Consider the following 16559-nt stretch of genomic DNA (forward strand, 5'->3'; position numbering starts at 1 on the left):
TTCCATTGATAGGCCAATACATCTATGCTCGGAATACATGCACTCTATTCATTGATAGGCCATCACATAAATAAATACCATAAAGCAATATTTAATAAAGAGGTTATTATAGCTTTAAACCCTAATTCAAATTTCAATCAAGAGAGTGTGCACTCTTTCATAGACAAATACATATATTTGTCTATGAAAGCAATATTTAATAAAGAGGTTATTATAGCTTTAAACCCTAATTCAAATTTCAATCAAGAGAGTGTGCACTCTTTCATAGACAAATACATGTATTTTGTTGATAGGTCAGTTAATAACTTACTCCTCTCATGGGAAATATTTACCCTTCCATTGATAGGCCAACACATGTACTTCAATACATGCACTCTTTTCATATATTAGGATGTAGTAAGCCTTTTTCATGGATCAATATGCATACTTTTCTTATGGGAAATTTGATAGGTCGATATTAGTACTCTTCTCATAGGTTAATGCATGTACTCTTGTCATGGATCAGTATATGCATGCACACTTTTTCATGGATTGGTATGCATACTCTTCTCATAGGTTAATGCATGTACTCTTGTCATGGATCAGTATATGCATGCACACTTTTTCATGGATTGGTATGAATACTCCTTTGCTAGATTGGTATGCATACTCTTCTCAAGGACTGGTACATGTACTTTTTGTATAGATCGATATATGTAGATTGATACATATGCCTTGTTCATAAATCGCTATACATACCCTCATCATGGGACATGCATCTCCTTGTGATAGATTGAATGCCTGTCTTGGCACACGATCGGTATGTATACTCTTCTCTTGGATTAATACACATAATAAGACTTTCTCAACACAATTACAAAATTGCTATAGATGAATCGACTAAAAAACTCATGCATAGCTGTCCAAGCATTCTAGTTTGGCTTAAATGTTAAGCGAACATCAATTGAACTAAAGAAGAGATTGATGGCATGCACATGATAGGACACACCTGATAACACCGATAACTCTCACCTCCACAACTTGAAGAGACTACAAAAACCCCCTCACGAGCTCGCAAAGGTGTGAAATTAGGGGCGCCCAACGCACTCACTATGCTGGGTGGGCGGCCGGGCGTCTCCATGCTGCGCCCATTGCTTAATTGAAATGTGAACTAGTTAATCTGTAAGCTTCGCGTACTCATGGCGTCGCTCTTGATGCAGGTAGAGGCCAAATCCGAAATCCTAAGTTCTGATTTCTGTATGCGGTTAGAAATCCTAATATTACAGAAATCTGGGTGGCTAGCAGGAGCGCTTGCTGGGCTTCTCTCTGGGAGCCGCCCTAGGTCTGGGCTTGGCTGTCCACCAGCACAGATCCTATTGGAAATCAACAGCCGAACTGGCACGTGTCGTTTCTCGTGGGCAGATTCCACCTCCGACTCCTCTTCCGGTTAGTTTTCGGGTTAACGCTAGATTAACTGTATAATTTGTTGTGTATAAATCTCAGGAATCGCAGAGATGCCTAGTAGATTTTGATGTTTCGTACATCATGCCACCGACCGCCGTACACTTTGCTCACACACATCTGTACGTCCTGCCGTACACCATGCCCATACACATGCATTTTCAAAGTGCCGTACAATCTATTCTGCCACTCCAGAATGCATTACACAGTGGCCTGCATTTTTCTCTCAAAGTATTTCGTGTAAAGAAACATCATGTATCTGGCTAGTAGTGACCGCTTTTGGTTTGTAAGAAGGTAGGGCAGTCTGTAACCGACAAACCAGACTTCAATATCCAAGGCCAACTGCTGATATTAGATGATCCCTTACAAGCTTATTGGACAGAAATGTAGCCACTTACGGTTGACTCTGCCGTAGATTTCATGTAGCTCCTTTTTTATGCAAATATATGCCCCAAAGAAAGCAATGAGGCCAAAAAATAAATAAATCAATTTTGATCTGGAAGGTTGATAGAAGTCGAAAGGAGTTTGACGTAAAGGGGCTACACTTGAAGGAGGGAACTTGTAATACTACTATGGCTATTAATGTGTTAACTGAGAAAGATAAACAAGGGAAGACTTGCACAAACATAATTTATACACTAGAAACTAGCTAGGTAGTGAAGGGGTGGGAGCCAACAAAGCAATGGTGGCGGCAGAGCTTGGCTAGTGATGCTGTTGTTGGAATGTCGATGGAGAACCGAACTCGTTGGAGGGCTAATTAGGTGGGCAAGGTGAGCCATAGTGAGGCGTTGCCCGTTGGGCATCGCGGGAAAGTTGGTGAGGAAGGCAGTGCAAAGGAAGGTGTCCATGTCCGGCAAAGCTGTGATAGAAGCCTGGCCTTGCAAGCCCAAGGTGGTGAGTTTGGTTTGGGATAATAAAGTGGAAAGCCGAGGAAGGTGGAAGGGGGATGGGTCGATGAAGTTAATGGTGACGGGAGTGGTGCGGGTGGTGGATGTATTGAGACAGGGGTAGAAGCTGGGGTGCGGGCGGAATGGTGGCGAAGAGGCGGGCGAGGAGGTGGGACGGGATTGGGGATGACAGTGTCATCCTCAGATGGGACATATGAAGGATCACTGTCGGAAGATGATGTTGAAGAAGAGGAGTTTGAAGAAGTGGATGGAAAAGCTACTCGTGGGGCTGCCATTGTTGTATGAGTTGAGGCAAGAGGCGATGGTGGTGTAGTAGAGCTAGCACATGATGGGGTAGCTGTCACAGACACGGTGGCAGAAGGATGCTCCTGAGAGGTTGGCGCTTCCTGTGGAGGAATAGTGCTGCACTAGACGTAAGAAGCGAGCGAATGTTTGTATGGCACAGGGGTGTTGGGTAAACCGTCTGCCATGAGAGAATGATGAGAGGGGAAAACGGTGTGGTAGTCCTCAAGCCAATGCTGAAGTGATATACAAGTCTTGATGCAAGATTATTATCTAGGGGGGCAACACTAGCTTGATGTGAAGGTGGTCAAAATGTTGATTTGTGTTCTTCTTGTGAGTGAATGGTATGTGAGCTTATGCGGGTAAGTCCATGGATATGGGCCAACTCGAATTAGCTAAGCTCTGAAAAAGAGAAAACGAAGACTTGAAATGTTGAGACCGCTATAGAATGCTTTGAAAGCTTTTCTGAAATCCACCAACGGGCAGCTGGGCCCTTCAAGAACACGCTTACATGCCTTATCTTAGACTTCTCAGTGAAGTCATCATCTCTAAAGGCAATGTCAATCTATGCAATGAATGCCATGGTGTTACAACCCCACGGATCTCCTAAATGCAAAACATGAGTGATTAGTACAAATCCCATAAGAGGGGTGGAGGCTAGCTCACCACCCAACCGTAGATTCGCATCCACAAACCTCCCCCGAGCAAGAGGCTAAGGTTCCAATCCCATGAACCATGCCAGTTAGCACTGATATACCACCAATGCTTGCCTGTTGAGTGTAAGCCGAGCGGGGTTATTGGATGTAAGGGTTTCAGAGAAACAGAGAACACACACACAAAAAGATGGTACACAGCAGCAAGCTCTCAAGAGTGAGAGAGATGGTGATTGCTACTCAAAGTAGATGAGATACAAAGATGTGTGGAGCAAGGGAGTTGACCCAAAGGGAGAAAAGTGCCCTTGGTTAGTCCATGTGCACATGTGGCAATACTCATAGCACGTGGCATAACTCTATGGCATATATGCCAATAAAGCCCCCTGGAGTGGCAATGTGAACGTGTACAAGGTTGATAGCAAATCACTCTTTGGAGGAGAGTAAGCCTAAAGCTTTGCGGAAAGCTTCAAACTTCTCTGGAGGCAACGCCTTCGTGAACAGATCTGCAACATTGTCTTATGTAGAGCAGTAAGATAATGTGATCTCCCCTGCATGAATCCTCTCTCTGACATAGTGATAATGAATCTCTATGTGCCACGACTATAGCACTCTGACTGTCAGTGAGTATGGTGGTGGGTGTCTGCTGACACTCACGAAGATCAGTCATCAATCTCCTCAGCCATACACAATCTACTGTGGCTGTAAAGGCTGCCCTGTACTCAACCTAACAAGTAGATGTGGCAACAGTGGGCTGCTTTTTGCTAAGCCATGATATGCATGAATGCCCCAAAAAGAAACAATTCCCATTGGTGGACTACTTTGTATCTCAATTCAATCTGAATCACTATAAGCATGTAACTGCAAGCTGCCTCCCCGGGATATACCAACGCAAGATCCAGGGAGCCCGGAAGATAGCGGAAGATCTGCTTCACTGCTTGCCAATGCTTTGTACCTGGCTGTGCATAAATTTGCTACACTGGGAAACCCCAAACTGAATATCTGGGTGTGTGTTGCATAAATATATGAGGCAGCCCACTGCTTGGCTGTAAACACTCATATCAAAAGGCTCTCCAACATCATACATGCTCAATTTCAGCCCTGGCTCCATCGGAGTAGAGATGGGCTTACAATCTTGAAACCCGAATTTGTGCAACAGCTTTTGAATGTACTTTGATTGGTGTACATAAATCCCAACATTTGCACAAATTGTATGCCCAAATAATAATGCAACAATCCCCAATCTGTCATCTCAAATGACGATTGCAATTCAGCTTTGAATTCTGAAATTTCTATCCATATCATTCGTAGTTAGCAACATGTCATCCACATAAAGAATGAGCATAATCAAAGTGTTGTGATCCTCTTTCACATAGAGGGTGCTCTTCGTTGGACTATTGCAAAATCCCTGCGTGGTCAAATAAGTATGTATCTTCTCACACCAAGCTCGAGGAGCTTATTTGAGACCATAAAGTGCTTTTCGAAGCTTGCATACTTTGTTTTCATGACCATGCAACAGAAAAGCAATGGACTGATTTACATACACTTCTTCGTGCAAATCCCCATTGAGAAAAGCTGATTTTATGTCCAATTGATGCACTTTCGATCCATGATGGGCAGCCAATGCAACAACACATCTAACTGTGGCCATACGAGAAGTGGGTGCGAAAGTCTCATCATAATCAATGCCTTTTTGCCGGGCATATCCTTTTGTCACTAGCTTGGCCTTGTACCTGTCAATGGTACCATTAGACGTTCTTTTTAACTTGTAAACCCACTTTGTGCAGATGGGTTTCTTGCCAGTAGGTAAGTCTGCCAAATCCCAAGTGCTGTTTTTATGGATAGAATCCATCTCATTTTGTATGGCTTGCATTCAATGCTCATCCTCATGAGCCTCTTCAAATGAATCTGGCTCATCTGCATCACAAAGTGTACTCATGCAAGCAACATTTGCGTGTTCTCTTGCATTACGTGAACCAGCCTGTGTCCTGCTACCAAGTGGAGCTGAAAGTTTGCTCTCTTGTAAAGTACGGAGCAGCCAATGAGGCACAACTCTAGCCTCCTATGTTGCTGTCTGCTCTTGCTCCATTTCTTCCTTCACATTTTGAGGTGTAATGAGCTCATTCATGGGCTGATGTTCTTTGTCTCTCAGCAGCGGTATGTTCATGAGTTGTTTGAGGCCTTTGGGATGGAGAACTGCAAGCCTATTACTTCACCGATGGACCTGAACACGGAGCTTATAGTGAATGATCCTTGTGAGTAGGTTGATGCCTCTTTGTATCGGAAACTCGTTGGTTCATTGATTTGGTTGCTGAACATCTGATTGGACTTGAGCTTTCCCGTGGGGCTGTTGAGCTCATTCATGCAGACGCCTTTGAAGACTCATTGGGACGCAGCATTGCGGATCTTGCAGTATCTGCAGGGTACGAAGAATCTTGGACTCTTCTATGACACTAGAAGGGGAACGATAGATGGAGTCCGACTCCAAGGTTGGAGTGACTCAGATTGGGAAGAAGATCCAGACACGAGGAGATCTACATCAGTCTACGGATTTACCCTTGGCTCAGGATTTTTGATGAAACATGCATGTATAAGGAGCCTGCAAGGCAACAGGAGCATGGCAGAGTCATCTTTGATGATGATGGACATCATGGACAACAACCAAGGGCTGTAAATCAGCCATTACAGCAGCAAAACCAGCCCTTAAATGGTGCTGAAAATGGTCCAAATGGACAGCCAGAGATGGCAGAAGATATCCCTATGGATATCCCACAGTTAGAGGAGATACCGGGCATGATTTTTCAACCTTATGGCATGGAACAGGAGCCACCAATAGGTGATATGCAGGCTGGACAGCAACCTGCAAATGATGGTCATTGGGTACGGAGGTCCACAAGACCCTCCAGAGCCCCTGACAGGTTTGTTCCAGGGGTTGACTACTTGATGCTCACTGACTGTGGGGAGGCCTCATGTTATAAGGAGGCTTTACAGAGGGCAGACAAGGCTCTTTGGGAGCGTGCCATGAAGTCAGAGATGGATTCTCTGCACAAAAATGGAACATGGAAGTTGGTGCATTTGCCTACAGGCAAGAAGGTTTTGCCATGCAAGTGGGTTTACAGGCTCAAAGTTCCACCTGATGCAAAGCCAAGATACAAAGCCAGGTGAGTGGCTAAGGGCTTCAAGCAGGAATATGGTGTGGACTTTGATGAGATCTTCTCTCCAGTGGTCAAAATGACCACACTTAGAGCTGTATTAGCTTTGGTTGCTCATGATGATCTGGATTTGATTCAGATGGATGTGAAGACTGCTTTTCTTCATGGTGATCTCCATGAGGAGATATATATGCAACAGCCAGAGGGTTATGCAGTGAATGGAAAGGAGAAGCTTGTATGCAAGCTGAAAAAGAGTCTTTATGGGCTCAAACAGGCACCAAGGGAATGGTATCATAAATTTGATACATTCATGAAATCCCAGGATTTCAGGAGAAGTGACATAGATCATTGCTTATACACCAAGAAAGCTTTGGATGGTAGTCTATTGATCCTCATCTTGTATGTTGATGATTTGTTGATTGCCGGGAAATCTCGTAAAGAGATGGATGCCTTGAAGAAGAGGCTGCATCAGACCTTTGATATGAAGGATTTGAGTGATGCAAATCACATTTTGGGTATGCGGATACTTCGGGACAGAAATCAGCATGTGTTGTATTTGTCTCAGAAGGAATACATTGGCAAAGTTTTGCAGAGGTTCAATATGGATGGGGGGAAGAAGACTAGTACTCCTTTGCCTCCATATGTGAAACTCAGTGCTATGGACAGCCCACAGTCGGATAGTGGCAGGGCTGATATGGCCAAGATTTCATATGCTTCAGCTTGTGGCAGTCTCATGTATACCATGGTTGCTACTAGGCCGGACATTGCATTTGCAGTGGGAGTGGTTTCTAGATACATGGCCAACCCTGGCAAGAAGCATTGGGAAGCAGTGAAAGGTGTCATGAGATACTTGAAGGGCACACAGGATATGTGCATTTGCTTTGGCAAACAGGATGCATTAGTACATGGTTACACGGATTCAGATTATGCCTGTCATCCAGATAACCGGAAGTCTACTACCGGTTATGTGTTTACATTCACAGGAGGTGCTATGTCATGGATATCCAGGATGTAGAAGTGCAATGCCTTATCTACACAGAGGCCGAGTATATTGCAGCCACAGAGGCTTGCAAGGAGGCATTATGGCTATCTCGGTTAGTGGTTGATTTGGGTTATACAGGGGATATTCCATTGTTGCATTGTGACAGTCAGAGTGCCATCCAGTTGGCAAAGAACCCTGTCTTTCATGCAAAGACGAAGCATGTGGATGTGAAGTATCACTTCATCAAAGAGGTGATAGAGAACAAGCAAATTCAGCTTGTTAAGATTCATACGGATGACAACCCGGTTGATCTGTTGACAAAGAGTTTGCCTCCGGAGCGGTTTGCTCATTGCAGACACTTGATGGGCATTGGATGAGGCCAGTTTCAGCCTTGATATGGCCTTGTATATTATCATGTACATGCTGATTTTTCTTTTCCTTCATTTAAGGGCACTCTGCCTTTAAGTGGGAGGTTGTTGGGGTAAAGGCATTATGCCCACCCTTGTAGTGTGTACAAGTCCATATGTTATAGTGCATAGCATAGTTGCCAGGCGTTTCAGAAACGGCAGGTATGAAACGGGTTTCATACGTTTTGAAACGTTTCATAAAAGGTAAGAAACGGGTACAAAAAGGTTTCATACAAAATAGAAAAAACATGTATATTTTTAACTTGAAATATAGAAAAGAAAAAACTGTTGACATAACTTATAAGAGACCACATTGAATTCATTTCAATAAAAACAAAATACATGTAAGATATGATGATATCACAAATCACGTGGGTGATCACTGATGACTAAGCAGAAATCAAAAGGATCACCACGTGGGTGATGAGTCATGACTCAAAATCCAAGATCAAAATAAATAGCATGTCCAAAGTTCAAACTAAATAACATGTCCAAATAAAATGATACTGGCAGCAGCTGCTAGCTACTATCTGCATCCTCATCTGCATCCTCATGCTCATCCTCATCTGCATCTTTTGCCTTTGCAGCCTCACTCTCAAGGTCACTGCCGGTAGTCGAGTCCTCAAATGCCTCATCCTCTAGAGGTGCAGGTGCACCACTAGTACTAGCCTCTCGAGAAGATCGTGTAGTGCGAGCCGGAGCCATGATCTCCTCATAGAGCATAGAATAGATGTCTCTCTCCTCCTGAGGAATGTCGGGAATCTCCTTGCACTTCATGATATCAATCTTATCTGGATTCACTTGGCGAGGCTCAATGGGATGACCCTTTTGTTCTAGCAATCAGGGATTGCAATGACAAAAGACAAGCCTCTCCAATTGTGCTGAGGAGAGTCTATTTCTCTTTTTCGTGTGAAAAAGAGCCCATGTACTCCAGTTTCTCTCACAAGGCCCTGAACTGCAATCCTGGGAGAGAACTCTCAATGCAATCCGTCTCTACATTGTACACAAAAAAAAAATAAAAAAAATAAAAAAAATAAAAAAATAAAAAAAAATAAAAAAATAAAAAAATAAAAAAATAAAAAAAAATTGGATGATGAAAAAAACGCGTTTCATACAGGACGAAACGTTTCGTACGTTTCGAACCTGTATGAAACGCGTTTCTATGCAACTGTGGTACATAGTACACTTAGTACTTTTAATGTACGAAGTGCACTATGTGTACTAGTGCAAATATACATGTGTGATAGGGGAGTCACACACTCATTCTCTTGAGTTGACTTATCCCCACAACTCTATCTCTCTCTCTCTCTCTCCCTTTTTCTCTGTGTATGTCTCCCACATGAAACCCTAACTCTTAATTCTCTCCCATCAGAGCTGCCTCAATGCACCACTGCACTCCCTCAAGCAGGCCAGCATCAAGAAGTTGAAGGCAAATCAGGTGTCTGAGTATTTGAGAGGCGAGAGCCTTGATTTCTTGGAGAACTCGTGGCGGAGAAACTAGTGGTTCAAGACAAATGTTACCATTTGATTGGCCTCCTGAATAAGCTCAATCCATGACATCTTTCCAATATCCTTTAAAAGATTGTTCAAACAATGTGCCTTACAATATGACACAGTCATGTGTGGATATATGCCCTCAATAATAGCTCCAGTTGCCCTATTTGCAGCCTCGCCATCTGCAACAAAACCCACCACACATTCCGGGCCCATGAGCTCAATGCCACTTTCCCACTCTGCTGCAAGCACGTTTGCACTCTTCCCTGTCCCTGAGGCATCATGTGAAGCAATAAAGTACATCTCGCCACGGGAATATGCAACGAGACCATCGATGGACCGCTTTCATGTGTCACTCCATCCATCTGCAATGAGTGACACTCCATTCTTTGCCCATAGCCGCTTTGTGTTCTCTGCAGCTTGCTCGACAAGGCGCTTCTCCTTGTCGAGCAATGTGGTGCGCAAAGACGCCGATGATGGGGGGGGTGTAGTTTGGACCATACTCCCCAATCCTCTTCACCATAGCCTTGTAGTACTCGGATCTGATTACAAAAAGAAACAAGTGAACTTTCAAGAATGAAACTTAGAAAAATCATGTCAAGAGGGAAGAGTCAAGGCTTACCTAGCAGTATGGAAAGCAATATGGTCATGGAAGAAGAAACGAGCCACAACTGTATCAACCTCTTCCTTCTTCTTAGGATCCCAATGTAACTTGCGGTGAGTGCCCGCGGGACTAGGGCCTTTGACACACTTGTTGATACCATCAATGCATATTAAAACATTTAAACATGGCCACAGCCTTAACATATATCCATCATCACTTTGCATGAAACATAAAAGCTGGACAAAACATCCACAAATGCTAAAAATGGAGCTTGCACGTGTGACACCGCATAGAGGCCGGAATGGGCCGACCCCCCCCCCCGGAGTATTTTATTACCCAAGGAGAATAATATCATGTACAAGCTTTGAGGGTCTTACTCTCCTCACGGGAGATGCCGGTTTATCCATATACAAATGCCATAACATAGCCCAACACAAGGCAACCAAGCCGAAACACAAGTTGCAGAAATGTTGAACCAACAATATAATCCATATACCTCCGTGTGGGTACTGATTTTTTCCCAAAAACCACGGGTCTTCATGCAATAGAGTTGGTACAGCAAGTACAACTCTCCATTCAGCCGGTACAGCAGGTACAGTGGTTGGTACAGTCGGTATAGTGGTTGGTACAACAGGTACAAATGCTGGTACAGCAGGTACAGTGATTGGTACAGTGGTTGGTACAGCAAGTTCAAAAGCTGGTACAACCGGTACAATGGTTGGTACAGCAGGTACAACAAGTACAAGGATTGATACAGCCAGTACAGTGGTTGGTACAGCAGGTACAAGGGCTAGTACAACAAGTACAATGGCTAGAAATCATAATAAATGATCAAATACCCTTGCCTTCAGTATTTCTTCGCGATGGAAGCCTCCAAAACAGTCCCCAACAGCCGGTACTCTTCATGGGCAGCCTTCAAGAGAGAGAGAGAGAAAGAGAGTAGCCATCATTAGGGCAGCCTATAACGGCGGTAGAGGCTAGTGTGGGATGCAACACCCCTTTTTGGGGTAGCCCAAAGGGCTGGCCCCTTCTTCCACATGCAACCTACACGCTTCTTATACAGATGCGTGGTGTCTGGCTACAAACCAAACACTCAGAACAATGCACACGTTACCTTGGACGCTTAGAGTGGAACCCTGGAAAGCTGGTTGACTCGTCCCAGACTCGGGCTCACATGGGACCAATTTCCACTCGAGGTCCTGCACCTGTTGTTTAGATATGTCCACGTGGCATCCAAGTGTGGGATGCACGTGACGATTTTCTAGTAATCTTGCCATGCGATCCTCTTCTTTCCTTACAAAAGATAATTTGCTTTGGTTGAAGAACTTCCTATAGCTCTTCAACTTCTGGTGGATCCTCGTTCACTGGTTCCAAAGGTTCAGGACCCTTGTAAGCTCTTAGGCGACTCACACAAAAAGCATTGCGAATCCTCCAATGATCGGGTAATGCTAGTTAGAAACAAGGTCCCTACGAAACGTTTCACTACTGAAACGAAACGATGCTAAAACGACTTATTTTGGAACAAAACGTTTCAACACCAGGTCGGTGGACCGAAACGATCATATACATAAAATGTGAAGGTACTGGCCAATAGTTATAAGATGATATTAGCATATTTATCATCAGTAAACAAAGAAGACATACAAAAGAGAAGAGAAAAGAACAAATAGGATGAAAGAAGGAAAGAGAAAGAATTATAAAAGATAAAAAGCACACAAAATCACGACCTTTTTCCCCACATGAAACGATATGGTTTCAATGTGCACCTGAAACGTTTCAACACCGAAACGTGAAACGAGTTTCAAAGCCACCGAAACGAGCTTCTTGGTGACCATGGTCAGAAAGCCACACCATTGATCTTTTTCAATATTTGGAATGGTGCCTCTCCTGCCGACTACGCGCACGTGTAGAGTGATGACTGCCAGATTGGGAGTGAAGCTCATCCAATACATCCTTGCATCCAAAGGAGTGAAAAATCCTCCTCCAAAAAGTTTTGCTACTTCGTCCTCGGAATCGTCCAACACTTGCTCTGAAGCACATGCCCTTGTAGATTCCAATTCCGGAATACTAGGTGCTCGAGGTGTCGACTTCATCCTATTAAGACGGGGAGATATAGCCTCCATTTTAGCTACTTGCGTGTCCATGGATCCCTTGATGCTGAGAAGCAAATTAATGAGCTGTGAATCCATGACAAATATCAAGAGGGGTTTCAGCCTTGTTCGATGAGGTAAGGGTTTGTTGGCATGGGGTGGGTGGGACAAGGAAGCACAATATACCCCAATTAACCGAGGTGCAATGAAAAAAAGCCCAAATATTCATTTTTCCCAAACCCAAACTTGTGCACTCTTGGAATGTAAGTGCTCTACCCTATCCAAGCAGTCAACGTGCATGGGTGCTTGAAAAGAAAAGAAAAAATTTGTAGGTAGAACACTTGTGCCTATGTGCTAGGGTTTTCCAGAGATAGAAAGGAGAGTGCAACGGAATCACACATATAGCACACACGCGAGTCCTAAACTACTGCTTTGTATTATGTACAAGAAAGAAGTAATACATTATACAACTGAAATTCAAGTACAAGATGTGGCTTAGAATGAAGACGTCAAATCACAGTCTTCTGTGTACACTCCTGGTTAGCACTTCGCCTACATAGAAACAAACGCTCTGTGAAGTCCCAACACTGAGGAAAGCAGACGATTTGGCTACCCACTTATATATATGTACCATTGCTTCTAGTCGGCCAGTAGTATTCCTGCCGGCCACATGTACCGGATTGCCACATCGCTGCCACCACATCATCATTGCCATGTTGCAGTGCCTTGTGTTACTTGCGTTGTTTGACTCTGCATGTTGGCTATTATCTAATGTCTGGTTGTGCCCTGCATACTCAAAGGTCACACCCTAGGTTGTGTCATTAGTGCCATACAATGGGTTCATACACACCACCATGATGCATTTGACCTAGACTTTGCTAACAAGCAGCACCTGGCCAGGGAGTCTAATAAGTATATGGGACTATATGTGACATGTTTACACCACATATGAGGGTTACAAGTGTGTGCATGATAGGCATCACATTGACTTGTGCGGGACGTGCACGACATTGACTGACCCTAGGCGGTGGTTCAGTGGCAACTCGTCCCTCTTCTGTCCATAGTTCCTCTTTGTTCAAGGCATGCTATTATAACATATGCCAATTTTAGCACTTACCTTCTAGATCAAGATGTATGTCTTTTTGAGACTGGATACTTTTGAGTCACCAATTACTGCTGACGTGGTTCTAAACAGAACCATGGGCAGGTCCCTCATTTGGTCTTTATTGTGAATAGCAGTGCGACACTTGGCACTTGGTCATATATGCTTGTGCTGTACCTGAATTGTTGGAGACTTAGTCTTTTTAACCTGGAGCTCAAGTCTACTCTTTGTTGTTCTTTGTCATTTGCAGGTTCCGGAACCTCTATTCAACAAAGCTACCCGTGAGGAGCTGGCCCACTTTTGGAATCGTAGCATTGACAATACTTTAGGTGCACTTGTGGCTGCTCTCAGCTCAAGAGGGTGGTAAAGCAATCCAAGAAGTATTCTTCATTTTTTGATGATCTGATTCAAAGTAGCTTGAAACAGTGCTTCTTACAAAGCATTTTTGCTCATGACCCACTATCAAAGTTTTGGGTCATAATATTGCATTGAATGCCCTGAAACCTAAATGGAAAAGCCAGATATTTGTGTTGGAACTTGGTTTTGGAAACTCCTACAGAGTCAATTGTGTGTGTGTGTCTGTGTATCACTTCTAGTTGCTATATGTTGTGGTTGGGTAGTTTTTTCTCAGGGTTTCCTTGCTATAAAACGCTCCTTTGAGGACTCAAATTTCTTAGTAGGAAAAGTGTATGTCGCATAATTTAATGAAAACTTTAAGAACTCCAAAAGGTGTCCATTTTCTTTTTGCAACCCTTGTTGTCACTAGTTGAAAAAGGCGTTATGGTCAACGTAAACTACAATTCGCAGAAAAAACCCTCATGTGAGGTACAAAAAATCCAAGGAGGAAGGGGGGGAAGCTACAGTGGGGGCTTTATTGCCTATTCTGTCTGGAGTCCCCATAAGTGAAAAATTGACCTAGGCAGCAAGTGCACAAAAAGGAGATTGTCACTATTGCATCTTGTTTGTGTTGCGTACTAGGTGTTCCCAACGTTCCTGGAGGGGGTGAACGGGAAGCTCGTCCAAATGGAGCGGAAGGTCTTTGGAGGCGGGTGACTGAATCATCTATGTTAACATTGCATCTAGCCTACCGAATGTGTGAGGTGACAATGTTGTTAGTAAGCTTCCATGTCTTGCCCAAATGAGCCTATGGGGTCCAATGAGACGTTGATACCAAAGATGTGGAAATGGATGAGATCCAAATGAGTTTTTTAAGTGCAAGGCATGCACCATCCACGTTGTAAGGTTGCATCAGCCCTGTATGGGTTGGGGTCCTCTTACACGTTGACGGTTAGCAAGGGATTCTTGAGCTGGTAGAATGAGAAAGGCGAGGCTATTAGAATGCACCAATCCAAAAGGATGGTTGAGTTGATGTGTCTATTGATAGGGTCGAGCCTGAGCTGAGATGCCCTTAGGAGATGTGGAAACGGGCTCCAAGAAAGTGTCAGGAGTCTTTGAGACAGGTGAGCTTGTCCCACACTAAAGATAAGCGAAGCTCCCTGCTGCTTGTAAGAAGTAGGGGGGCATTAGAAGAGGTAGGGGCAAAGAGAATCTTGGGCAGGCTAGGAGCAAACTTGGTCTCAAAAGAGGTACTAAGTTTGCATAGCGGGTGAAGATGCATGTGGCCTAGGTGTAGCCATGGCCAGGCCAGGCTAAATGCAAGTGGAAAATCCTGTTATGGCTCTCCTCTTTGCTCGAGGCTGCAGACAATAAGCTTGCCCCAACAAGACTCGGCTCTACATCATTGGATAAATGATGCCCAAGCCCCCCCCCCCCCCCCCTCTCCTCAAGTGTTGAACTTGCCTATGTGCAACCTCAAGAAGGCCCAATAAGAAGTGATGTACCACATCGTGGCAAGGATGACTTACTAGCCACCACATTCCTCCTTGAGGACACTGTCCTTGATAATAGTAGTACTAAAGAGATACTGTTGGGTTAATGACTTTGGGATGTAATAACTATGTCAACCTCTAATAAAGCAATTCCTCCGAATGCTCAAGAGGAGGGAGCTATGTTGTTTCACTATGATATCTCTAAGGTATGTTGTCGTGGAACTCTAATTTCAACTATTAGCAAGAACCGAAGAACTAACTTAAACATGGAAAAATTAGCAGGTTCTAGAGAACTAACTTATACAGGGGAAAATCCCTAAATTCACAAGAGGACTTCTTCCTCCTTTCACCACCCAATCATTGTATGGTCTATCTCTTATGAATTGCACTTTCCTTGAGGCTACACATGGAATTTCCTCAATTTGTGCCAATTTCATGTGATAAGCTCCCCTCCCCCTCCCCCCTCCCCTCCCCCCTCTTTCCCAATGCTTGTCATGTGGCCAAATACTTGTCTAAGGTGGATACTCCTCTAGAGCTTTCATCTAAATCCTTCAATTAATGCCTTTAGGCGTCCCCTTAGGCCTTTCTAATTCACATTGGCCACCCTAAGCATTGACTATGCCATAGACTCCAAATTACGCATCCTTCCCTAGGGGTATTTTGTCAACATAGGACATATAATGTTTTCCGTTAGATATTTGGTAGTACTACATTGTGAGGCCCTATACTCATGCCATGGGCACTTTTGTCCCCATCCAAGTGTGAACAGGCACCTTAGGGTTAGCTAGTATTCACAGCTTCGGGTTCATTTGTACTTTCTCTTTGTACTTGTAGAGAGATTCATCTCTCTCCTTTGAGCTTGTCATCCTCGCTCACACTCTACACCTCTTTTTTGAGCTTGTCATTCTCTCGTACACTCTACACCTCTGTGTTCTTGTCTTTAAGCATTGTGTGTGTGTGTGTGTGTGTGAGTCCAGCTCCATTCTGTGAGCTAACAATGGTATGAGTGCAAAGCTTTCCATAGCTTGTCTTCTAGTTTTATCTACACTGTGTTCAAGCTTTCCATAGCTTGCTTCCTTTGGTTTTCATGGTGGTTATAGCTCAGGTTGAAGCTCTTCATTGTTGTGTACGCTTGAAGCTTTCCATTAAAGTTTCCATTGAAGCTTTTTCTCTAAAGAGTGAAGGAGGTTGCTTCTTCTTGAATTGATTCTTGTTCAAGTCATTCTACTTCAAACAAGAGTGTTGCTGCAATTGTTTCTTCTCCAACCGTTTTGCAGGCGACAATCTCCAACACTGCAGCATCAACATTGTAGTCGATCTACTTCCACACAGTTGGGTTGTTCAAAAACTGTAAACGATTTGTCTCAATAGCTATTAGTCACCCCATTAATTGTGCATCCATCGCCTCACTTGCATTTGACATGTGGCAGATAGAATTGCCCGTTTGTGTGATTGTTTTCATATGAGATGATTTTTGGGTGTAATCACTTGATTTTGCGAGTGTTTTCAAGTTTACAATCTATCGATTTAACTCTTGAATTGTGGGTTTCTTCGATCGATCAATTTCACTTTTGGATTGATCGATTCCACTTTCGTCGATTCCTTTCTTTGTCGATTCC

The 16559-nt window shown here is 43.8% G+C and overlaps 1 protein-coding gene across 2 annotated transcripts; it reads left to right on the forward strand.

Annotated features, from left to right (window-relative positions):
• Positions 1-1055: 1055 nt before the first annotated feature.
• Positions 1056-13774, forward strand: LOC147623927 (zinc finger, C3HC4 type family protein). Of its 2 annotated transcripts, none has more exons than XM_086820906.1 (3): positions 1056-1199; positions 1285-1425; positions 13362-13774. In XM_086820906.1, the coding sequence occupies exons 1-3, from the start codon at positions 1179-1181 to the stop codon at positions 13476-13478; spliced, it is 279 nt and encodes a 92-aa protein (XP_086677032.1). In that variant the 5' UTR covers positions 1056-1178; the 3' UTR covers positions 13479-13774. The 2 variants fall into 2 exon arrangements, with proteins under 2 accessions (XP_086677032.1, XP_086677031.1); XM_086820905.1 differs by having other exon boundaries at positions 1075-1199; positions 1282-1425.
• The last annotated feature ends 2785 nt before the right edge of the window (positions 13775-16559 follow it).

Source organism: Cibotium barometz, chromosome 26 (assembly GCF_041138505.1).
Source record: "Cibotium barometz isolate CiBa-2024 chromosome 26, ASM4113850v1, whole genome shotgun sequence".
Classification (NCBI taxonomy): domain Eukaryota; kingdom Viridiplantae; phylum Streptophyta; class Polypodiopsida; order Cyatheales; family Cibotiaceae; genus Cibotium; species Cibotium barometz.

Coding starts and splice junctions, on each gene's coding strand:
- LOC147623927 (XM_086820905.1), top strand. CDS start 1,179: ATGGCGTCGCTCTTGATGCAG. Junction 1,200..1,281: donor TGGCGTCGCTCTTGATGCAG/GTAGAGGCCAAA, acceptor CTGGGTGGCTAG/CAGGAGCGCTTGCTGGGCTT. Junction 1,426..13,361: donor CACCTCCGACTCCTCTTCCG/GTTAGTTTTCGG, acceptor TGTCATTTGCAG/GTTCCGGAACCTCTATTCAA.